General features: G+C 48.8%; 1 protein-coding gene across 2 annotated transcripts in view; it reads right to left on the bottom strand.

Annotated features, from left to right (window-relative positions):
• The window catches only part of PLPP4 (phospholipid phosphatase 4), a 127,699-nt gene that overhangs the window by 72,229 nt on the left and 30,566 nt on the right, over nucleotides 1-24,904 (bottom strand). For both annotated transcript variants that reach the window (XM_027063255.2, XM_015065920.3), the window contains exon 2: nucleotides 9,038-9,146. In XM_027063255.2, the coding sequence (XP_026919056.1) occupies nucleotides 9,038-9,146 (109 nt within the window). The remainder of the gene's footprint in view (nucleotides 1-9,037; nucleotides 9,147-24,904) is intronic.

Here is a 24,904-nt window from a genome sequence, read left to right as displayed (position 1 = left end):
TGTTTCCGATTCTGTGTCTCCCTCTCTCTCTGCCCCTCCCCCGTTCATGCTCTGTCTCTCTCTGTCCCAAAAATAAATAAAAAACGTTGAAAAAAAAAATTAAAAAAAAAATAAATGTTTATTTCTGAGAGAGAGAGGGAGGGAGACACAGAGTGTGAGCAGGGGAGGGGCAGAGAGGGAGACACAGAATCCGAAGCAGACTCCAGGCTCTGAGCTGTCAGCACGGAGCCCAATGTGGGGCTCAAACCCACGAGCTGAGAGATCGTGACCTGAGCCGAAGTTGGACATCCAACTGACTGAGCCACCCAGGCGCCCCAGAGTGGTGGGTTTTTAAACAGGGAAGAATAGCCTATAATGATGACTCATCTTTGCCAGAGGACCCCCTCACATCCTCCACTGCAGAAAGAACCCTTGGCCTCCCATCCCCATCTCTCTGGCAACACATTGGACTTGCTTAGAGTCAATCGATCCGTTTTCTTTGATGTTCTTTTACTGAATTTCATTTCCTCCACAAAACAGAGTTTAATACTGTTGCTTACCGTCTCCCTTCCTTTCTTCCATCTCCTCCCCTCCCTTGGCCCAAAGCACACACAAAAGTACAATAAGTGTTTAATGAATCAAGCTGGTGGGATTCAGATGCAAGCAACATTGATTACAGAGCGCTCTATGAGGCAGGAACTATGTTTGGGTAGCATCGGGCACCGGTGTCTCTTAAATCCTCATGATGACTCTGTGACTATCTTTGCCAGGCTTGGGGACTAAATGATGTGCCCAAGGACATACAGCTGGTGAGTAGCAAGGCCAGGCTTTGGAGACCAGGTTTTCTGCCTGCCATATCTAGCCTTTATTCAGCATTCTACAATTAGTAAGTTGTTTTCAACATTCCAACAACCAGGAGAACACTATTGAAGTTACTTCCTTACTGATTATAACATCTCAGGAAAACAATATCAGAAGGGACTAATTATCTCACAAATTCACAACTGACCTAATACACAGTGGTAGGAAGGGTGGGGTTTGGTGACTATTGACCGATAGTGGTCACACCTTTGGAAATCTCCACCTGTAATGCAATGCCACTTTTTGGAAAGGGACTTTCTAATGGGGATAGGCTTGGCTAGAAGACACTTTTCTTTTATAAAAACAATTCACCCAAATGAACACAGTCTTTCAAAACGACCGGAGATGCTCTACACACTTGCTGCAACTAGATTGCAAGAGCTCAGCACATCCTGGGGTCTCCTCTCTGGGAACCATCTTCAGAGGCAGCTCATGAGACAGGAGAAAACCCCTCCCCTTGCTGGCTGGTTTCTTTCCCATTACAATGGCAGTAACCAGCTGGATGAGCCTCCTTATCAGCTGTGGTCCTGAATGACTTAGCTGTTTAAACACCAAATCAGCAAGTCCTATCACCATGGAAGGTATTCAGAAGAATGTGGCACCAGTCTAAGGGCAGCTGTATAAGAGGAGATTCAGAACTAAAGCAGAGAAGCAGAAGATTTCCCCAAGGGCGACTGGAAAAGGCAATGCTCACTTGTGCATTAATACCTCCAGCGACATCTGTGAAAGTTCCCAGGGGTGCCTGGGTGGCTCTCACACTTGAATAACAGTCGGGTTCATTACAAAGCTGAGTCCCTCAAGGAGCCTTACAAGACCCGTCTGGGAATCTACATTTTGTACCAGGTGTCTCAAATGATACTGATGCTGGTGAGTCAGAGGTTTGACTCGCGCATTTAGTGTTTCAAGAGTGATGATGGAAGCCCCTGCTTACTTAAGTCCAAAGTTACAGTCAAGGTCCAAGAAGTCCTTAGCTCCCTGTTTCCTCTCATGTCAGACACGCAGACGAGGCCACACACTCCCCAATAGGGAAAAGCAGCTCACTCAACACTGAATGGCGCACAGTGACCCCACTGATACTCAAACCTTAAATACCAGAATAGCGCAGGACTGGAGACCACATTACAAGGCAATCCCGGATGGAATACTCTAAGGTAAGACTGACATAAAACCCCAGAAAAGATACGAGTTGGCAAGACCTTGCCTACCTCAGAGGCTGCCTACAGGAGATCCTGAGCTGGAGTGTACCAACCAAGAGGAGACAGGGACACCACAGGGGAGACCGATAGCTCCAGGCCCATGAGCAGGAGCCGGAGAAGGCATCAGGACCACCCAGTGGCTCCAGGCTCGCAGCCTGATGGCAAGGGGATCTCCCTGAGCACCGCTTCCTGTCTCAGCTCCCCCCCAACTCTGATGGCCCAACCAGAGCCATCACTTAATTTCACCCCTTCTACAACTTTCCTATGTAGATGCACATTGGTCTGTTTTCTAGAGCCACCAAGAAACTACTTCCTAGGCCTATGCTAGTCACCCAGGAGGGTGAGGGCTCCCCAGCTCATGAGCTTCACATGAGGGAATGCATCAGAGGAAGAACCACAGCACCCATCATCCAGGCGGCCACAGAAATGTCTGTGCCTGAGGGTGTAGCCATCTTTCTTTCCTCCCCTCATCCTAATGACACTTGGGCTCCGATCCCACTTCTTCTTCCTGGAAACATATCTGCCATATCCTTGGACAGCACAGTCTTCAAGTCAGCATAGCCAGAGACATATTTACATGTGTCATCTCTCCCCCTTTTTACCAAGATTTTCCAACTAAAAGGTAGATTTAAGCGATTAAGCCCCAGAAGCCAACCCATTAGGAAAACAACTTCCTTCTGGGCGGAAGCACCCCCGAACTGAGTAAGAGGAGTGGACACAAGAATGGGTACCCCCCTTTCACCCAACAAACCAGACCGAATGAAATCCAGGGCACACCCCTTCCACCGCTCCTGCAAAAGCCTTTAAAGGCGGCTGCCCCGCTGCCTGAGCCCTTGGAGACAAAGACACACAGACAGGAAGTGGGGGTGACCACTTCTACTTCCAAACAGATGTGGACATGTAGGACAAAGAGGCAGGCAAAATTTCCCCTGCTATTGTTTTCCCTTAGGTTCACTTTTCCAAGCTTTGAATGTTTTTTAAATCCTGGGAATGAGCCCAGTGGAAAGAGAGTGAATGCTGAGTGCTTATTAAGAGGGACCGGAGAGAGACCAGAACGATGAATTCCAGCCAACCACTACCGCAGGACGCGGAAAACAGACTGAACCCTTCTCCATGCTTGAGTTTCCCTCACTAGTTACGAGAACAGAGGGCTGCCCCGCGTACGGACGTAAGCGTGATAAACAGCACTAACGTGCTCTGAAAACTTAATTAGGACCGTGGTATGTTCTGGGCATTTCATGCAAATTAACATATTAACACACGTTTACTTTATGGATAGGAAACTAAGGCACAGAGAGGTTAAGCAACCTGCTGAAAGGCACACGGCTACTGAGTTGAAGTGGAGATTTATACCCAGACTGTTTTTAAATCAAGCTCTGGGATTTTAGCCATGGTGTTATAGGAGTTCTCACCTTAGAAGTAAGAAGCATTAATAAAACATGGTAAATGCCTCTTCTCTGGAGTTGGAGGGGGAAGTAAGGGGGCTCACATCCAGGAACATGGGCAAGTCACAGAAATGTTAGGGACAGCTGTCATGGATTCAGCACCTACTATGTGTGATGGGCTTCCCTCACATTTGTCTAATCTTCTAACTACTCTCCTGGGGGAAACATCCTCCTCACACAGCTAACAAAACCAAGAAAGAAATGAATTCTCAAAGGCACGCACCCGGTGGGCCTAGAAACCCCAACCTGCACTTCCGTGCTGCCTGGGCTGGAGTCTTGAATCGCAGCGATCACCTTGGTCCAAATGCCTCATCTTACAGGTGAGGAAACTGAGGCTGAGATCATTCTTGCATTAAAGAATGGCTTTGTAAGCTACTAATTAACTGTAGCGCACAGAACCCAAATATCAAGATAATATATCTCAGTCATCAGGCAGGGCCCATTTTGTGACTGGTTTTGCCTGGTGCTATTATACAGGCTGAGAAACACAATGTGCAGAACAGACTCCGATTAAGGAGAGCTGGGTTCAAGCTCCAGCTCTGACGCTTACCAGCTCTGTGGCCATGATCAAGTCACTCAACCTCTTCACCTTTGGATCTCAGTTTTCTCATCTCTAAGATGGGTGCAACAATACCATCCATAATAAATATTGCTACTGGGATTTAAATTCACCAGCAGTTATTGAATGCTTCCTCTGTACCACACACTAAACAAAGCACTGGAAGTCTATCACCCCACTTGATGCTCTCAACACTGTAGGAGGGGGAGAAGAGTGTTATCAAAGGCCCTTTATACAAGTAAGGAAACTGAGGCACTGAGAGGGTAGGTGATTCTTCCAAGTCACATAGCTAGAAAGGGGATCTGAGGCAATCCAGTCTGGAATGTACAGAGAAGCCCGACCCAGAGAATCCAGCAGCTAGCATCCAGCATCCACTGGATGCTACGATGTCATTATTTCCCCAGGGAAAAGTGTTAACAAATGACCCAAGCCAGTAAAGGAGTACCAGGATCCTGTGACCACACTACTGGGAACAAAGCGGTTTGAAGCTCCCGCCCCCTATGCCCTGAGTCTGAGCAGTGCGGGGAGGAAGTCAGGAACAGGGAAGAGCCTAATGCATCCAGGCAACCTGCCATTGCCTACACGACCAGCGACCAGAGTCTCCACCGGGGACCGGTCTTGTGCGTCCACCAATGAAACCAACACAGGAAGTACTGTCAGTTCCTGGGCACTGCTGCTCCAGAAGGTGGGTCACCTGCGGCACTGATACAAGACACGGTACTTCCAGGATGCTTCTGGAAAATGACAAAGCAGGGCCAGTGTGTCTGACGTGGGAGGGGCACAAGTATACCGAGAACTTTTAACAACGAAAGGGCTCAAACTCTGATGTCAGGATGTTAACCAGAGACGAGCTTGTCACCGGAGTTCATTCATATCAGACAAACAACAGGCCCAGAGTGCCTTAATTTCTGGCACTTGACAGATGTGCTGAAAAGTGCTTATAGAGACAAGCCAGGACATGCAGTGCAGACACCTGGAAAGGGCCTTGCTGTGGGTAAGAAATTACAGCCCATCACGGAGAAAAGAGCTGTCTACGACTTTTGCAAAGAGTCTAAAAATTAAACTGTCTATCATGAGCCAGCTTTGTCTCTTTTCCTTCCCTCCTCCCCCCAAAATTAACTTTCTGTCTTCCCTAGAAGCATTCTATACTAGAATAGGAAACACTGTTATCGAATCAACACAGTATCAGTAATATTTTACAGAAGTAAATCTTCTGGACTCATTGTGGCCAGGGCAGAAAGAACAAGGGCAAAGGACAGGTGTTGGGTAGGGTTTGTTTGTTTGTTTGTTTGTTTGTTTAAGCCAAGTAAAGCAACTGGGGAACACCAATCATCCCATCAACTCACTACCTGAGCTTACCTATCAAAAGCTTTCCTGGGTCCATCCAAGTCATGTTCGTGTCTGTGTCCCTGGGCCCTGTTCACTGGGCCCACAGGGCCCCTGCTTGCTTGTGTCTGTGCCTTGACACACCAGCTCTTCTGCATGCGATCAGCTTCTCACCACCTTTCCACATCACCTGAGCCCCGAAGGAGACATCACAGTTGAATGGGTCCATGAGGGTCTAGCCTCTGGCAGCTGGCATTCAAATCGGGGTCTAGCAACTGGTGGTTGTATAACCTTGGACAAGTTGCTGAATCTCATTGCAGTTGTCATTTGCTCCATTGAAATGATGGGATTCCAAAAGTGATGACCTCAACAGGTTGTGACAGGGATTATCTCAGATGCCACTGTAAAGTGGTGAGCACAACTCCTGTATTCCAGAGATGTTACTTGTTGTTGTTACTGCCATGATGATGATGATGATGATGGTGGTGGGGGTGATGGTGATGATGGCGATGAGGAAGCTCCCTGCAAGTTTACCCAAGCCTCTAGCCCTTTCTAGATTCTATTTTTCTTTAGAGTACCATCTCTACCAGAAGCCTGTAGGACCCCTATATACAGGATATACCCCCCAGATCTGATTTGACTTTCCCATCACCTGAAGCTCCTATGGCTTTTCTTACCCACAGCAGGCTGGAAATGTTCCTTGAATCTACAAAGACACAACTACTAAGACAGAAACAAAGAGTATACTGAAAAGCAAAAAACAACACAAACTAAGTCTTCCTACAGCAAAAAGCAGGTTTTCAAAGATGCTATGATAAACCCCACACACTCAGGAGGGAACCATGACGTCTTTTCAATAAGGAAGCAGCTTTCCATAAAGACAGCTAAAAGTTTGGGAACTTCCCAGAAATGTTAATTCAAGACTCAGTATATGTGAAAAGAATTCTCAGCCTGTCTCTCTGGTCAACAGGAACCCAGAGTCATCAAGGGATACAAACTCTCAGAATCAAACAATCCAACCACACCCAACTTCCATGTAGAAGTTCCATCGTCACCTTAGCTGAAAGTGCCAAAGACAGAGAAAATGAGAGGGGCTTCCTGGTGATGTTATCACCATTGACTCTGTACTTAACTCAATCCCCTACCATTTTAATACTGTTTTTGTGACCTCTGACCAAGTGGCTCCTCTAAAATATACATGCGTGTGCGCACACGTGTGTGCGCGCACACACACACACACACACATACACACACACACCGCTCCAGAGGCACTAATTTCCCAATCAAAAGACATGTGGTTTATTACAAGCTGTCTTTAAATAACACTTTGGTTAGGAAGTTAAAAAGTTTGCCTTTAGATTAAAACACTCCAACCAAGGGGCACCTGGGTGGCTCACTTGGGTAGGTGTCTGACCGACTCTTGATTTCAGTTCAGGTCATGACCTCACAATTCATGAGATCGAGCCCCAACAGTCTCCATGCTGGGCATGAAGCCTGCTTGAGATATTCTCTCTCTCTCTCCCTCTCTCTCTCTCTCTCTCTCCTGCCCCTCCTCCACTCACACACATGCACATGCACTCTCTCTCAAAAACAAAACAAAACAAAAACCCCATTCCAACCATAAGTAAAACAGACCCCAAGATTTTTTTTATGTATTAAACAATAAAACTTGAGCCTTCTAAAGAAACCAACTTTGTTTTAAAAAACATTGAAAATATATATTTTATTACAGTCTTCCATAAACACCTGAAGGTTTTAATGGATCAAAGCAAACAGATGATATTTTATATTAAACTCTTAATAAAATCCAGGAGAAAAAAAATCTGATTTATGTGGTGACAAAATATCTTTCCTCTTTGTGTTACATGTATTATAAATTTATCTGCTGCTTTCCTCGTGTTATTATGGAGCCTGCATTAAATCTTGTGACCAAATGAATGAAATACATCAACTACCACTAACAAAACAAAAGGTTGAACTTATCTCCTTAGGAGATTCGAGGGTAGGAATCAGGATCTGAGGCTGAATACACTTCTATTCTCTGAGACTCACAGCACTGAATAACTCCTTTACTGCCTCCTATCCACCTCTGCCAACATGCAAATGTACCCCCTCCTATGTGTGTCTGCAGCCAGGGTATTTGTGGCATTTGTATCTAGACTTCAAAACAATCCATTGTTCACAAATCTAGGACACAGCCACAAATTTCTCACAATATCCCATATGAGCATTCATCTCCAAATTGTGTCTTATAGCACGTAAAATGTGAAATCTTTGAAGAGTGGGGATAAGTGAAAAGAGCTTCTCCCTTTCAAAACCATGGCATAAACTAGCCAGACACACACTAGTTCCTTTATTTCTAGGGTTTATGGAAGATTTGAGTTAGAGCAGAAATGGAAAAAGTCTAATTTTAATACTCAAGTGTTAGGTAAAGCCTGAACTCTTCAATTCCCCCCTGAAATTTACAAAAATCCAGTTTAGTTTCCGGTGGAAAAGCAATTATTAAAAGGCAAATAAAATAAGATTTCAAAGCTCTTGTAATGTGCTGGGCATTTCGGGATGTTTTCAGACAAAGATCTTTCTAATCATCATGAATTAACAAGATTTCTTTCATAAAATCAGAGGGATTTCTTTCAAGATGCAAAAATATTCTTCATGTGCTCTATGAAATCTTTAGAACAACCACGTAAGTTTCCAGAGGCACAAGACACAATGGCTGGTCAACAGGAATGGCCTTCAAGCTAGAAGACTAGCTCAACCAAAAATTACATTACTGTTCCGTAACAAGGAGGAGCTTAAATATTTCCTCTGCTACAGAAAGGCCTGATGGCAATTCCCCAGGAGGCCATTAGCATCAGCAAGGAGTCTTGGACACTCAGCTCCCAACCTACATGGCAGCCTCAGGGATGAGCCTGGGCTCAGAGCAGGCTGCTTGGATCTCAATCCTGGCTCTACCACTCACTTGCTGTGTGGATTTGGGCAAGTTCCCTCCTTTCTCTAGAATGTAATTCTGCATCTGCAAATGTGAACAAGACTGACATCTTTCTCACTGTAATGTTGGGTGGGATCAAATGAGATAATCCTTTCTTAAGCTCTCAGCACAGTGCCTGGCACATAGGAAGTGAAATGTAAAAGGCTTCAATAGCCACGGAGCAGGGTGAAGAGGTAAAAATAATCCTGCTATATCCACCAGCTATTTGGATGCTGGCCCATTTGTTCTAGAAGTAGAAAGGCACAAAACACTATCTGGGGATTGAGTCATATGAGGTATCGCATCAGAAGTCAACTGACCTGCTAGAACCAGAAGAGTGGTTGACAGAGCTATCTATATAGGGCCTGAGTTTGGCAAAACAGAGGTTTATTCCAGAAGGAGATGGAGCAGGAAAATCCATTTCTGGTCTTATTTTACCGTAAGTATTTGGAAACAACTCGGCACAGCTCACGTAAGCCAGTCCCTCCTCTTTCCACGGTGTCAGGCAATTACTGGTTCCATATGGCCAAGCAGTGCCCATCATGATCTGGAATGGAGTTTTAATGCCATGGGCTGCTCACCTCCTCTTTCTCTGAGACTGCTCACTGTCTTCAGCAGGGGTTGGCAAAGCAGAAATGGAAACCCATTTGGTTCATACTTGGGAGACGGGTCAAATCAGCCATGAAATCGCGGTACTTACGAACATGAGGCGGGTAGGTATGTTGTCTGACTGCACCAAAGGATTTTTGTAGAGCCAGATCTCTTCTGGCTGGATGACCCTCTGGAATGGGTCCAAAAACTCTGTGAAACTGAAACAAAACAAAGAAAGATGTGTGAGCGCTCTCGTCTGTTGCCTGTATTTCCCGAGAAGGCCACTCCTTCACGCCCTCAGTAGAGAATCCAGCCTCTGGGGAAGGAGAAGGGGATGACAGGGTAAAATGGATCGAAAGAATTACCGAGACATGGTAGACACTGTACAACTTTCTGCCGCCGAGGACCATTTCTGGGCATAAAAGAATGGTTGTAAAGACCCTAGGAAGTTGGGGCTCCAAAGTGAACTGAAAGCCGAAGGGCAGAATGGGGGCTCGGAGTGGGGCGAGGCCAGGCCAGCAGCCGGCTCTGGGGAGGAAGTAGGCTGGAGAAGGAACAAAGGTTGAAGAGCCACCGGGGCAGCACCAGGGGGAAAACGTCGGGTTCTTCCCTCCCCTCCCTTACCCTGGACGGCGTGCTGACACCTCGTCACCAGTAGGGGGCAGAGTGAGCAAGAAAAGCTTCTGAGAGAAGACAGAAGGTTGGGCAGGAGGAAAGCAGAGAGAAAGGCAGGCAGGGAGGGAAAGCGGGGGGCAGTGAGGTGCATCCTGGGGCTGCTGCCAGGAAACCAGACCGCTTCCCCTCCTCACCTTGTCAGCCTCCCAAACCCTCCCACACCCTGGGAGCCCACAACACCTAGGCGGACGGAACCCAGTCACCACCGAGAGAAAGACGGGGAGCAAGGGGGCTGAGTCCGCGGGGATATGGTTTGCTTTGTCAGCTCGCGGCCATCAGGCCACCTCCAGACCCTCCGGACCCCGTTCTGTACCTGGTGAACTCAGTTCAGGATGGGGGTCCGACAGAGCCAGGCTGAGGCTGACTGTCTTTTCTGACCTCGTCTCAGAGTCTTGTGGTGTTATCTGGTTACACAAGAGTCTGAAAGTCAAGCCCGGGTTCCAGGGAGGGGCCTGGACTCCGCCTCTTGGCAGGGATGTGACAAGGTCCCGTCAGAAAGGAGCCAGTAAGATGACACAGGTGGCTTTAAAATAACAACCTGCCACCCACGGGCCGTCAGCAGTGTTAATGTGCCCAGAGCCCCGCTCTCAGAGGCCCCAGAACCTTGATCCCCGTTTCTTCCCCACGCAGCCGGCACCGTCCCTCCTCACCTCGTTTGTCCCCCACGTGTTATGACCATCATGGCGATCTTTTAAAGCCTGCAATCAGCCTTTTGCACAATTCCACACCCCACCCCGAGGAGCTGCAGCCAGAACACATCTATCAAGCAAATTATATTCCCTGGGAGCAGCAGAGCCTAGAGAGATAGATGTCCCTTCTCCTGGAGCCACGCTCCAGCCACCGGTGCCTGCCCCTGAGATTCCAGACAGCAAGGCAGCTACGCAGAGGACCGTGGGTCTCAGAGGGCAAACGGAGGCAGAGGTGGGCGTGAGGCAGAACAGACAGGTCTGGAGACAAGATAGGGTGTTTCCAAGAAAGGGCAGCCCAGGCCTGGAAACCCCCTTCCATGAGCTCTCTGTAGGTGGTTTGGATGCCAGGAAGTGGAAACCTGGTTTCTGCTGAGGAGGTCAAGCGCGACCTCCAATTACCTGCTCACCAGGGCTCACTAGGCACTGGGACCCACCCCCCCAGTGGCACTAGATCAGCACTTCCCAAACATTAACGTGGCCAGGATCCACTTTGGGGTCTTGTGCTGACAGGAACAACCAGTCCTGGGTGGGGCCAGAGAGCTGGCATCCCCAGCAAGCTTCCCAGTGGTGCCACGCTGCCTGCCTGTCAATCAAACCGCGATTCGCAAGGGGCCGAGGCACTGGCATCAAAGGGAGGGAGCCTATTAACAATGCAGAGTCCCGGGGCCTCACCCAGATCTACTGAATCAGAATCTTCATTTTCAGCAAGAGCCCCAGGGGATTCATGTGAGCACTAAGGGTGGACACACAGGCTCCCGGGGACGGAAAGCCGGTGCTTCCCGGCTTCAGCCATTTGGGAACCAAGGGGCACCTTGGGGGGCCCAGCTGGTTAAGCGTCTGACTCTGGGTGTCGCCACAGGTCATGATCTCATGGTTCATGGGTTCGAGCCCTGCGTCCAGGCTCCATACTAACCATTAGGAGCCTGCTTGGGATTCTCTCCCTCCCTTTCTCTCTGCCCCTCCCCTGTCTCTCTCTCTCTCATTCAAAATAAGTAATGATTAAAAAAAAAAAAAAGAACCAAGTTGGCCAAGTTTTGCCTTATTCCCCCTTCCTCCCCTACTGTGACTTTCCTTGAGACTTGGTAAACTAAAAGCCTAGAGAAACTTCATGTCACTGCTTAATTACAAAGTCAACATTCCCTCTGTCAACAGCCGGTAAATGTCAACATAAACACAATGAAAACAAAAGACCGCTATTAAATTCTTTGGTGCCACTGCCTCTGAGAGGAGCCCACCCTCCCTGTGAAGGCCCAGGGAGTGTCTGTCCATGGCCTTGGTCTGTCCGTCCCCTGCAAGGAGGGGAAAGACGGAAGGAAGGGGAAACGGGGAGGGGAGTGAGCAACCCTCTCCATGACTGCGGAGTTGGGGGCTCTCACCCGTGTGTAACCTAAGCGCACATCACACAGCCCCTAAAATCATCTCTAAGCACCGCTGCTGTCGTGGAAGCGGGTCAAAACATTTTGATGCAGAAAGGATAGAGTTCCCACTAAAGGCAACCTCGCTTTTCTTTTGTGAAAACTGTACCTGCCCAGAGCCAGGTGAATTGGCTTGCTGTTGGATGTAGATCCGAGATAGGCTTCTTTAATTTCTCTGCTGCTCAAATCGCACAACTGTCTCAATCTAACCGTATACCGATTTCTTCCTCGCAAAGGAGGAAGAGTGTTCTTGTTTTCTCCCTAAGTTTTCTAACGGTGGGGTTTTAAGAACTTGGAAAACATACACAATGAAAATTCAGAGACATTATTCTAACTCTATGCTGAACAATTCTCTTTTTAATTCATGCATAAATCCTCCTGAGGCTGGGTTCCTATCCATACTCTCTTTCTCCGTCTCTGTCTCTCTGTCTCCTCATGGCCAGTCCTGTTTCCACAGCCCAGCCTGACTCTTAAGCAGCATACGGTATCTGCTTATATAGGAAGGGTGCAGTAGGGGAGAGGCAGTGGACCACCATCATCTTTGCCTCCTGCTTATTCATTCAACAATCACGTACTGAGTGCCTGCAATGTGCCAGGCACTGCCCTATGAACCCTGGGGAATAAAACACACGTGGTCCCCCTCTTGCGGAGGTTACAGTCAAGGGACCGTGAAGTGCCAACTAACTGGAGAATGAGACGTCAAGGTCTTCAGTTACAGGTGTCAGAGCTGTCTACACAGATCCTCGCCAGCCCCCTCTGCTTTCAGGAGATGTCGGGTTAGGAGTGTTCCAGTAGGTGGACCCATGAGATGGCCTCTAATCTAGGGCTGCTTATGAGGATCCTAACCCCCTGGAAATGTCACAGGGTGTGGACCTATCACTGTCCACATGCTGAATGGGGCAACATTCAGAATTAGGAACCCAGAAGAATGGCCCATCTTGACATCACACTAGCAAGGAACGGTGAAGCCTCTGTCCCCCATGCTTCTAACTCAAAGCCAAGTTCTCAAAGCTCCGCTCTCTCCCCCCTTTAATCATATCACATACGTAAATGGCATAGCTTTTTCAAAATAGGTTAACACTTCAGTCACATACTAGACACAGATCTCTACCTCCTTTTCCCACAACCAAAAATAACACAAGATTGTACTGAAATATGAACCTAACCAGACCATTAAACTTGGTTCAAATCCCTTCTTTGGCATTTGCCAGCTGAGGGGCTTGAGAAAAGTCACTTAACCTCTCTGAGACTTCGTATCTTTCCCCCCACCCCACCCCCAGGATGGCTACACCTTCCAGGGCAATAATAATACTGCTATCATCAGCAGTAAGAAAAGTTAGGGTCTGCCAAGTGTCTAGGGCATTAAAGGCCTCCACTGATGTTCCTCCAGTGTGAACATCAACACTGCTGAGGACACAACGTGGGTCTGAGAAGGACTCCCCACCCCCATTCTCCCCAACCTTGGGGCAGGGAGGTTGCATGATGGGGGAAGAGGGTCAGACAGACAACGATGACAACTGTCACTCATCATCTGACCATTCTGTGAGCGACAATGGCCCAGGAAGTCCCTTTTGAACCTTGCAGTGTGATAAAGAAGTTTTCCAGGCAAGAGCAAAATGTAAAGCCTGTTCCTTAACTGAACTATTGACTTGCCCCATGGGTGGGCGTCTCCCATGAGAGAGGAAAAACACTTACAAATGGGCGCTGGATGCGGTCAGTAGACGGGCAAGTCGCTCCAGGCCCGGCAGGGAGGAGGTGTCTCAGACTTACTGTTAGTCCTAGGACAAAGGGTGGGATGAGGCCACGGACAGAATGTACTGATGAATTATCTCTGTGAGCCAGCAAGCCCGTGACCTGTCTCTGAACATACAGCCTTCTCCTGAGTTCGGTGGTTGGCCATCCCAAAGACAAGAGTAACAAATTTCATAATAACTGGTTATCACATTTGGAGCCATCTTGTGCCATGCCCTTGACCTGGTGCTTTCCAACATTATTTCATTTAATTTTCATAAGAGCCTATGAGATAGAAATTGCTGTTATTCCCATTTTATAGACGAGAACACTGAGGCTACAAGACAAAGGGTCTCTTGCCTAAGTCGTCACGGTTCTATGTGCCTTGGAATGTCCACTAATGCACGTCCTCCTCAGCACATAGTCTGGAACTTTAAGGAAAGAACATGCAAATACACACACACACACACACACACACACACACACACACACACACACTGCCCACCAGTGTAGCGGCAACTGCAATTATTTGAATAAGAGACACAATTTTCCACAATTAGAAATATGGCCTTACTCTTGGGAAATGCAACATGTTGATCTCAGTTCTCAGTGTGAAGGCTGAAATCAGATTCTTGCAGAGGGCAGTCGGATGTTTGTTGTGAAGGAGGGAAGGGAAGAAACAATGCACAGAGAAGGAGGTGGCAAGAGAAGTAAAGACCCCAAGAAGTTGGCCCCAGCATCCCCCTCCTCCCCGCCCCCCAGAGAAGCAGGTGCCGTGCAGCAAAGCTGTCGGCCGCTCACCTGCACTGTATCCAGGAGACCAGCCCTGGACCAGATGAGGAACGGCTCCCATGGCCGCCACCCCATCCTGGGGATGGCCCCTCTTCTCTGCAGCAAGCTTCACAAAGGATGGGAAGGCAGGCTTAGCGAGGGTGGCCGCCCCCCGGGGGGCCGAGGCACAGGCACAGGCAGGCTCCACTCCTCCTCCCCCGGTTCCAGCCCTCATGCCCTTCCAACTCTGTGGGCACTGACTCCAACCGGCTGGGTTGGATTTGCACTCACCCTCACTGACTGTGTGACCTTGGGCAAGACGCTTCCCTTCCTGGGCCTTGATTTCCTCATCGGCAAACTACTGCTGATGATGACACCTACACACCTCCGTCAGAGGGCTAGTGTGAATATTAAGGTGATGGTGTGAAGTTCTTAGAAGGTCACCTGCGAATAGCACGTATTCTGTACGTGTGTTACCGCGCTGCAGCCGAAAGCCTCAAGTTACAGCCTAATGCTGGGTCCTGCCCTGGCGTCTGAAACCACACGGGCTTTGACCAGCCTGACCACAAGCTCCCTTCCCTGCTCTGCCCCCTCAGGGGAGGTCCCCCGGCCAAACAACCCTCTTTATCAAGGGGCCAGGTGAAATTATTGCTTATTATCCCTGAGTATGGGGTTTCGGTCCCCTACCAGCCCACAAACAGGCCAATCACATCCTCCTGTAGGAACCAGGGCCACCCCTCCCTCTTGGAACTACACAGCCTGCCTCCCACAGGCCCTGCTGGCTGGCAGTCTCCTCCTCCCCTGCTGTGTGCATATGTGACTAATAAACTTCCATCCCTCTCTCTGTCCCAACCTCGGTGCCATGTATGGCCACCCCCGTGGCCCTTAGGGAAGGAATCCCTCCTCACCAAGGGTGTGAAGATAGGACGATCAGAGCATGTACTCCTTGGCCAGGCCCTCTGTACATGATGGGGTGGGACAGGGGTAGAAACGTCTGGGCCGCGCCTGGAAATGTCTTCGATCTATCCAGCTCCAGGAAGGAAGAGAAAGGACCAGGGTGGGCAGTGTGGATAAAACAAAGCTGCCGACCCAAAAACTACCTGCTCACACTGGCTCTTCTTCAGCATTTAGAAAAACGGCCCTGGGGGTGCCTGGGTGGCTCAGTCGGTTAAGCGTCTGACTTCAGCTCAGGTCACGGTCTCACGGTTCGTGGGTTCAAGCCCCACATCGGGCTCCGGGCTGACAGCTCAGAGCCTGGAGCCTGCTTCGGATTCTATGTCTCCCTCTCTTTCTGTCCCTCCCCTGCTCATGCTCTGTCTCTCTCTGTCTCTCAAAGATAAATAAAACGTTAACAAAAAATTTTAAAAAAGAGAATGAACAGCCCCAATCTGCCTCCCTTATACCTGTGGTCACCAATACTGGGACCACAGACACACCTTGACTTCTGACACACGCTCCATGAAGTACACGACACCTCCAACCACGGATGGATCCATGGATGTTTGGTCTTCCCAAACATGTATACTCTGAACTTAATCAAGCCTTTGGATCCAACTTCTAGCTTATAGGAAACACAGGGGCAGAGGAACAAGTCAAATGCCCTCCAGCAATGAATTAGACAAGTCTAGGAATAAAGCTAGATGGAATGTTCCAGAGTACAAGACTCTGAAGAGACAAGACAACCAAATGTAACATGCATTTGACTGGATCTTGGGTCAAAAAAATTAAAAAGCCATTAAAAAGAAACTTTGAGGATGACCGGGGCAGTACAGGGAGTGGAACGGACTAGATATCAGGTGATAATAAGGTACCAATTTCCTTCAGTGTGGTGAGAACACGGATATGTAGAAGAATGCCTTATTTTTTGGAGAAGCATTTAGGGAGCTTAGGATAATCACCAGCAATTTACTCTCAAATAGTTCAGAAAATTATACATAAAGCATATAAATACAGAAATAAAGCAAATAAGATAAAATGTTAATTGCTAAATCTAGGCGGAGTATACGGGGGAATCATTTTGCTGTTTCTACTTTTCCGCACATTTGAAAATGTCCAGGATGAGATGCTGGTATAGAGAGGTCCGGGAGCAGGAGCCCCTAAAGTGGGGGAACTAGGACAGAAGGTAATGTTGGCCGTGAAAGTAAATGTTGGCAGCCACAGCTGTGGAGTTGAAAAGACTATGTTCTACCCTTGCCACTTACAAGCTGTGTGACCCTGGGCAGGTTACGCCTCCTCTCTGAGCCCTGGTTGCCTTGTCCACGAGTGGAGATAACCACACAAACTACCTTCAGGGCCGTGGTGAGGAATGGATGGGGAGGAAACGCATAATGGACTCAGCACAGAGCAGGCTGTGCGACGCTCAGTAGATGCCCCCTCCCCATCAGGCAGCTCCTGCAGCCAACGGCATATTCAAACCACCGCACAGAAAAAGCAGGACACCCCCAAACATGCCTGCAGTGGGGCGGGGGCGTACCCGGAAGCATATTTCGCAGCAGCACCACGTTCAAAATCATGTGCATCAGCCCAAAAGTCCAAACATTTAATCCAACAATTTCTGAGCATCTCTACAGAGGGTGCCTTCCCTTTGGAAGTCAACGGAAGCCCGAAAACATTTCACTGTCTCAATTCAAACAGAAAATCCTGGTCTACAGACACGCGGGCTGCAAAAGCCAATGCATCAGGTCCAGCTAGGACTTCGTGACCGGGGGCAAACTGGCGAAGTCCCCTTCCCATCTGTAAAATGGGCAGCACCCCTGCTGAAATGTAGTGAGAATCTGAGTTCAGTCAGGGTCCATCAGAAGCACCCAACAACTGCCATTAATACTACTACTCACTGAAAAATCACAAATTAAAAAAAAAAAATTCCTAAGAATATGCATCCCACAAAACAACGTGGGGACCTTGTCTAGATCCTGATTCAAAGAAATTAGGTGTTCATTTGATTGGGGGTTACAAGTGGTGTTGTGCTCTTGGCGGGGGCTGGTTCAGTTTTTTGTTTCATTGTTTTTGTTTTTCTTAAGTCCTCATCGGTTAAAGTTTTTGAAGTATTGGCATATGAAATGATGTTATGACTGGGCTTTGCTTTAAAATACTCCATCAATAGGGGCGCCTGGGTGGCTCAGTTGGTTAAGCACCCAACTCTTGATTTTGTCTCAGGTCACGATCTCATGGTTTGTGAGTCCGAGCCCTGCATTGGGCTCCACACTAATGGTGTGGAGCCTGCTTGGGATTCTCTCTCTCCCCCTCTCTCTGCCCCTCTCCACTTGTATGCTCGCTTGCTCTCTCTCTCTCTCTCTCAAAATAAATAAATAGGGGCACCTGGGTGCCTGAGTCGGTTAAGCATCCAGCTTGGCTCAGGTCATGATCTCACAGTTTGTGAGTCCATGCCCCACATCAGTCTCTGTGCTGACAGCCCAGAGCGTGGAGCCTGTTTCGGATTCTGTGTCTCCCTCTCTCTGTGCCCCTCCTCCACTTGCACTCTGTGTCTCTCAAAAAGGAATAAATGTAAGTAAATGTAAATAAATAAATAAATAGTAAGGAAAAATACTCCACCAATAAAGGGGGAGAGGGGACCAGATGAAATCAAAGTCCTGATAACTGGTGGAGGGTTTGTGACAATTTCCACAACACGAAGTTCGTTTGTTTGTTTTTTTTAAAATGATTTTGCTCACTGGCCAGAAAGATACTCCAAAATTAAGTGTTTTCTCAGCCAAAGCAACTGATGCTCTTGGAAAGTATTATTTCAGTCAAGTGTACAGACAGAAAGAGGAATGAATAAAAGTCAGCAAGAAGAAAGGAGATAAGGGAAGAGGTCAGCTGACTCACAGAAGGAGTTCCCTTCCAAAACCTGCACACCTAGACCTATCTGAAGACCCTCAGGTCAAGACCCCAAGGTCGCCTCAGAGCCTGAGGCGATGAGGAGTCCTCTCCCGGGCTCAGATGCTGCCCAGACTGGACGCCTCGGAAAGCAAGTGCTTCATAACTAAGGCAGTGACATGTGGGTGACAGTGAGCCGTGGGGGACAGGTGACTATGGGCAGAGCCAGGCAGCTGAGACTAAGGCTCTGAGAAACCTATGGAATCTGCCTCCCACTGGCTGTCGGGCCTCCCAGAGCTCAGAGCCTAGGCCCAGGCTCAGAAAAGCTCTCCCAGCAGGGCCGGCAACGCAGAGCCCTCTGGGCCAGACACATCTCCCAGCAGAAAACGTTGCAGGGACCACCAGACTGTCTCTGAGCCACAGCAAACAAAAACCACTCCAAAGGAGAAAAAAAAAAAATGTAGTGAAAGGGGACGAGGGAGGAAAGTTCATATCTCTTTGCTAACAGACCTCAGTCTCCAATTAATCTTTGGCTCTAGAATGCCCAGGGAACCATTCATTCCTGGATTAAACAAGTCTTTAGGAATTTAGCCACAGCTGAAAGCACTCTGGAACATTCTATGTACCCACACCTGGAATATGTGGTATGTGGCCACACCAGGCCACATAAAGACCCCAGAATACACCACCGAGCAGAGTCCTGGGGCAGCACAGAATGCCACTCAATGCTTAGGACAAAACACAGTGAAGACAGAACTTAATTTGAAGGGGTTTCTGAGCTATAATTTTAATTAAAACGCATCAGCCAGAGAGAGCACTTGTTCCCAACTGGGGCCTTCAAGTGTCTTCGAGATCTTGCTCCCTTACAGCCTCATCTGAATTTCCCCGGTGGCAGTTAGCAGGGGTCCAGCTAGCAACAGGCCCTTCTTCCCCGAGTCCTTGGCAGATATCAGCAAAGCCCTGACCTGAATGAACCCCCTGATCATTTTCTCCATGACTTATTTTTCCATGTTCTAGAATGATCTTCAGTTGGGCTGGGAGGCAGATTCCTGAGACTGCACAGCCACAGATCAGAAGGCCCAGGGCCAGGGACGGCCATGATCAGACAAGAGGCTGATGAGAGCATGGGGATGTGAGACAAGATGCTGGGGGTACATCTCCCCTCGGCATGAAAACCTGCTCAGCAGCCAAGGTCTGGAGGAGGCAGAAGTTTCCCCCCTTCTACCCTGAGGAATGGCCAGGCCTGTGGTTTTCAAGCAGATCAAGAACCCTCATTTTTGCCCCCAAAGTTTTTTGCTGTCGGCATCACCTGCACTACAAGCCCTCAACCCCCTAATGCAAAGTCAAGTTGGGACACAGTCCCGTGGACCCGGGTTAGGCCGTGCGTAACTGCAGGCTCCCTGGGCCGGTTTCTATGGCCCCAGTGACAGCCAGCTCCCGAGTGAAGGACCCAGCAATGGCTGCCTGTTGGTACGACTAGGCTCTGTGGCTGGGATCCATCTGCTGACTTGAAATCTTCCTAGGAAAGAATCAAGGATAAGCCAGGTCATACCACCACGGCCGCAAAGACACAGTGATGATCTCGGGGCTGAATTCAAGGGCCACAACCAAACACCAGCTCCAAATGGGCACCAGGGACTTTTGTCTGCTTTCGATCGGAGCCGTAGCCCCAGGGCTTAGAGCAGTGCCTGGCATGAAGTAAGTGCTCAATAAATACCTACTGCACCAAGACTAAACAAATTCACGGCCGCTATTTCAACAAAGATGGGATCTTCTGCCACATGGAATCTTCAGTCGGCGGCTGGCAGCTGGCCGCCCTTGGACTGAAAGCAGCTTCTTGCTACTACATTTGTTTTGGGCTGCTCGGTGTTTTTTGTTTTTTGGCTGTTTTTTTTTTTTTTTTTTTTTTAATGTATAATTCATGGCCAATGTTTAAAAACCAGGAGCTCTTACTGCACAATCTGCATCTCTGGCTTCCGTTGAAGAATTTGGTCTGGAAACCTCAGGCCCACATCCCGCCAGGGCAGCAAACTGATGAAGGAGCGAAGAAAGGGCCGCCCGCCTGGGAGGGCCAAGTCCTGCCTCGGGTCTGGCCACACCCGTTGTGTTTGTGAATCCCCCGGCTAGACCGTGCAATACGACACATGCTCTTCTCTGTGGCTGCTGCAGCCTGGCTGCTGGCTGGCCCAGGAGTGGGGGGCACTTAACAGTCTCCAGGACCCCCCCCAGTCTACGAGGCCAGTGCCCCCAGTGGATGAGTGCACCTCTCTCTTCTCAGGGAGCATGGCTTTGCAGACGGCTCGTCTGCTGCCTGGTTTGTTAGAAGGCATCGGCCCACAGCACTTGGGTGCTCCCCTCCAGCAGCACTGGCAGCACCTACCCACCCCTGCAAACCTTGCTCTCAACTCTGTCCCAAGTGACAAGAGACCCCCCCCAGCCCCGAGGCACTGCTGAGAACTGGGTTTGATGCATCCCCGGTCATCTCAATGGCTCCTTAGTAACACAGTAAATGAGATGCCATCTTCAGAGACACCCAGAAGGAAGAGAAGGGGAGAGGAAGAGAAGTGGGGAGAGAGGAAGCAGAGTGAGGGAAGACGGGTCAGCTGATCGCTTTCTGAGTGCTTCCTATAGGCCAGGAGCCTGCTAGGCACATGTTACAGCTTCCCTCAATCACTCCTCACAACGAAAAAGTAGGCACTGCCGTCCCCAATGTCCAGGGAGGGAAACTGAGGCTCAGAGGGTGTTGTGTTTTTGTTTTTGTTTTTGTTTTTGACCTGCCCAAATTCATTCATCAGGACAAACAGCAAAACTGAAGCTCAAACCCAGGTCTTCTACCATAACCCTGGGCTATTTCCACAGCCCCCGTTTCTGGGAGGGTGGGCAAGGGTACACTGAAGTGACAGCAAAACCACGGGTGGGCTGCAGACAACTCCACTCGGTACAGGCAGCGGTGGGAGGATCCGGGGTCTGCCCGGGTGGTACAGGGATGCAGGCTGGTGCTGGACAGCAGCTCACTGGACCACAGCCAGCTAGCGGCCACTGATTACCTTGTGACCACAGGAAAATCGCTCCTTCAGCGTTGTTGCTTCTTGATCAGTATAATGCAAATTCATTCGCTGTCTCATTCATTCATCTGCAGTAGAGCAAGGCAGTAAAATGACCTTGGCCCAATCACTTTACTTCTGTGTGCCTGTTTCTCATCTGTAAAAGGATTACTATCCATGAGATAACTGGCACATAGTAAGCAAGCCTGATAAATGCTCAGTTTTACTCCTCATTCATTCATTCATGCAATCATGTGTTCAACAAGCACTGACATCCGCCTATGACTAGGTTTTGTCACCCTACTCAAAAGGGGCTAGTGTTGATCCTGGGCTCCTAGGGCACCGTCTTCCTGCTCTCTGATCCCTCTCCTTGCTCACTTTGTCTTTCTTAAGCTCCTCTCCCTCCCTCCAGACCCTTCATAAATAATGTTGGGGGGTGCCTGGGTGGCTCAATCGGTTGAGAGTCCGACTTCGGCTCAGGTCATGATCTCACGGTTCGTGAGTTCAAGCCCCACGTCGGGCTCTGTGCTGACAGCTCGGAGCCTGGAGCGTGTTTCAGATTCTGTGTCGCCCTCTCTCTCTCTGCCCCTTCCCCCTTCATGCTCTGTCTCTCTCTGTCTCTCAAAAATGAATAAACATTAAAAAAAACTTTTTTTTTTTAAATAATGTTGGCCCAGGAGCCCATCCTAGGACTGGGGCTGAAACAGTGGGGACCACATTGTGTTCTCAGGGCCCCATCAGCCCAACTTCCGGCCTTTCCAAATTGACATCTCCAACCCTAATACCTACATGCCCGTGTTCATTTCAAGCATTATTCACCATACGCATGATACAGGAACAACCCTAAGTGTCCTTCAGTGGATGAATGGATAACGAAGAGGTGCTGTATATATACAATGGAATATTATTCAGCCGTAAGAAAGAAGGACATCTGCCATTTGTGACAGTATGGATAGACCTTGAGGACATTCTGCTAAATGAAGTCAGACAGAAAGAGACAGATACTGTATGATCTCACTTCTATGTGAAACCTAAACAAGCAAACTCATAGAAACAGAGACTAGAATGGTGGCCAGCATGGGCTGCAGGTGGAAAGTAGGAGAAATGGGGAGATAGTAGTCAAAGTGTAGCAACTTCCAGCTATAAGATGAGTAAGCTCTAGAGACCGAATGTATATATGGCATGGTGACTACAGTTAGTAACACTGTATCATACACTTGAAGTTTTCCAAAACAGACCTCCAATGTTCTTACCACAAAAAAAGATATATTAACTCTGTGACACGCTGCAGGTGTTAGCTGATGCTACAGTGATAATCATTTCTCAGTATATAAGTGCATCAGATCAACATATTATATACCTTAAATTTACACAATGTTTTTTTTTAATTTTTTTTAACGTTTATTTATTTTTGAGACAGAGAGAGACAGAGCATGAACGGGGGAGGGTCAGAGAGAGAGGGAGACACAGAATCCGAAACAGGCTCCAGGCTCTGAGCTGTCAGCACAGAGCCCGACATGGGGCTCGAACCCACAAACCGCGAGATCATGACCTGAGCCAAAGTCGGACGCCTAACCGACTGAGCCACCCAGGCGCCCCTAAATTTACACAATGTTATATGTCAATTATGTCCCAATAGAGCTGAGGAAAAGAAAAACACAACTGGGTATAAAGATCAAGTAATACTGGTAAAAGGAGGCTAACAGGACGCTGCTAAAGAAGTCAATTGTTGCTTCTCTGCCTTAAATGATTCCCCAGAGTCCTTTAACTTGTGATTTTATAAGTGGTATCGCGTCTCCAAATGAATCCGTACCCAGTGCGACTGGCAACATTACCAATCAGAATGACCCCCTTGCAGAATACTAAAGGTGCCTCTCAATCGCCATCTACACAATCAGAAGCAGGGATGGCACCTTCTCCCCTGTAGACACAATACCTTTGTTTAAAAACGTAACAGTGAACCCCCCTGGCTGTCTCTAAAATATAACAAAGCAGAAGCAGAAGGGTTATACTTGCCACCCTCAACCTGTCAGGCAGCCAGCTGGACTTATCAGAGAGGCTTCCCCCGATTCTGCAGTCATTACGGGAAGGTCTTAATTGGCTTTCGCGATTTTGCACAGCACTGCGAATTTGGATAATCGAGTTTGGAAAAAAAGTGTAATCAAGCTGATTTATCCACAATTATCTCCCCCTATTATCCTCCTTGTTACCCCATTCTGCAATTACTTGCATGGAAAATTTTTATGTAATAGAGACATGCAGGCAAAGGCAGCGGAATCCCTGAATCCCGCAGTGAGCGAGGGGCTCAGCTCTTCCCAAGGACCCTGGGCGCCTCCAGGAGGCGGCCCCAGGCAGGCAGACCTCAAGGCAGGTAGTGTAAATGAGGCGCTAATGCCCAAAGAGCCTCTGCTCCAAAGCTAGTGTTCCTTGAACCCTAACTTGGAAACTCACACTAACCACCCTCTGAGAGAGGACTGGCTCCCTGTCAGGTCAACCAGTGGACGGGGCTGACCACCACCAGGCGCATTCCAAAGCAAGTCCAAATACAACAGTGGAAAACGCAGCCATTGACGGTTGCTACCGCCTCTGACATTTGAATGGCGACCCCCCTCCCTATATCAATAGTAACTTGAAACAATATTGTACCATCTGGCATTCTCGAGCCACATGTTGTTCTGGATACTCTACATGCACCATGTACCTCTTCTACTTCACAAACCCTATGGAGTATTACTGGCATTACGACCATTTTACAGATGGTCGAACTGAGGCCCTCAGAGGCCGCATAGTAACAGCGTAGCCAGATCCCAGAGCCTTCCGAGCCTGTGCTCTGTGCTCATACTCACTAAGGGGTCCCGGCTCAACAAAGAGCAGGTGGAGACAGAGAGGTTTATCTTCACATCGAAGGATCAGCTGATCTTTTACAGGGGGATTTGGGAAGAAACAGGAAAACTTTAAAGAAACGGAAAGGAAGCCACCCACAGATGCAGGCTGGTGGGGCCGTCTTGATTTGAGGCCACTGGCAGTGCCTGTAGGAAAGTCCACGGGTGGAGGTCCCGGTCTCAACTGGGCCACCACGTGCCTCATGACTTTGCAGATGGCACCTGTGTCTCTGACCCTCAGTTTCTCCATTTGTAAAATGCGTGGGTGGCCCCTACGCAATACCGGTGACTTGTAGGGTTTGAAGGGCTTCTAATGTGAGAACAGAGCAGAGCCAAGAATGCCCTGGGACCGCGCTTCTCAATCCTAGCTGCACAGTACGCTCACTCGAGACACTTTTAAAAATATCACTGCCCTTGCCCTGCCCCGGACCAAACAAGTGTGGATCCCTGGGCGTCCCGGGTGCGGTACTCCTGCTCTGGGGCCAACAGGACACTTCTCTTTCCGCTTCTGTTCTTTTCTCTTTTATGTGGATTTTCCCTTTGATTTGTGTCTTTACCTCTCTTATTCCTTTCCCCGATGAATGAATCAAAATTGTTCCTTTTTAAAATGCGACAAGGAACCCATAGCATCTGGCATCGAAAAACATGTGCTTGTTTTGTGTTCTGCCCACGAGTCCTACTTCACAGGGACTCCCCTCCGAAGGCCTCGCCAGTTGTGGGCAAGGCCGGTGGCCAGCACTCCGTGTCTGTGCCGCCTGGCCTCGGCCGAGATTAGCCTGGGCTGGCCGCAGGTCCCTCAGCCTTGGACGCCACTCCCAACGGGCAGCATGAAGAACCATTTGGATTTGGAAAGAGAGAGACGATACCACTCCAGCCCTGAACTTGGAGGCGCCAGTCCTGAGCAGGTGCAAAGAGTTTAATACATGCCCGTTGAGGCTGAAGCGGTGCCAGAT

This window comes from Acinonyx jubatus, chromosome D2, assembly GCF_027475565.1.
Source record: "Acinonyx jubatus isolate Ajub_Pintada_27869175 chromosome D2, VMU_Ajub_asm_v1.0, whole genome shotgun sequence".
Lineage (NCBI taxonomy): Eukaryota > Metazoa > Chordata > Mammalia > Carnivora > Felidae > Acinonyx > Acinonyx jubatus.
This window is presented reverse-complemented; position numbering and strand designations above follow the sequence as displayed.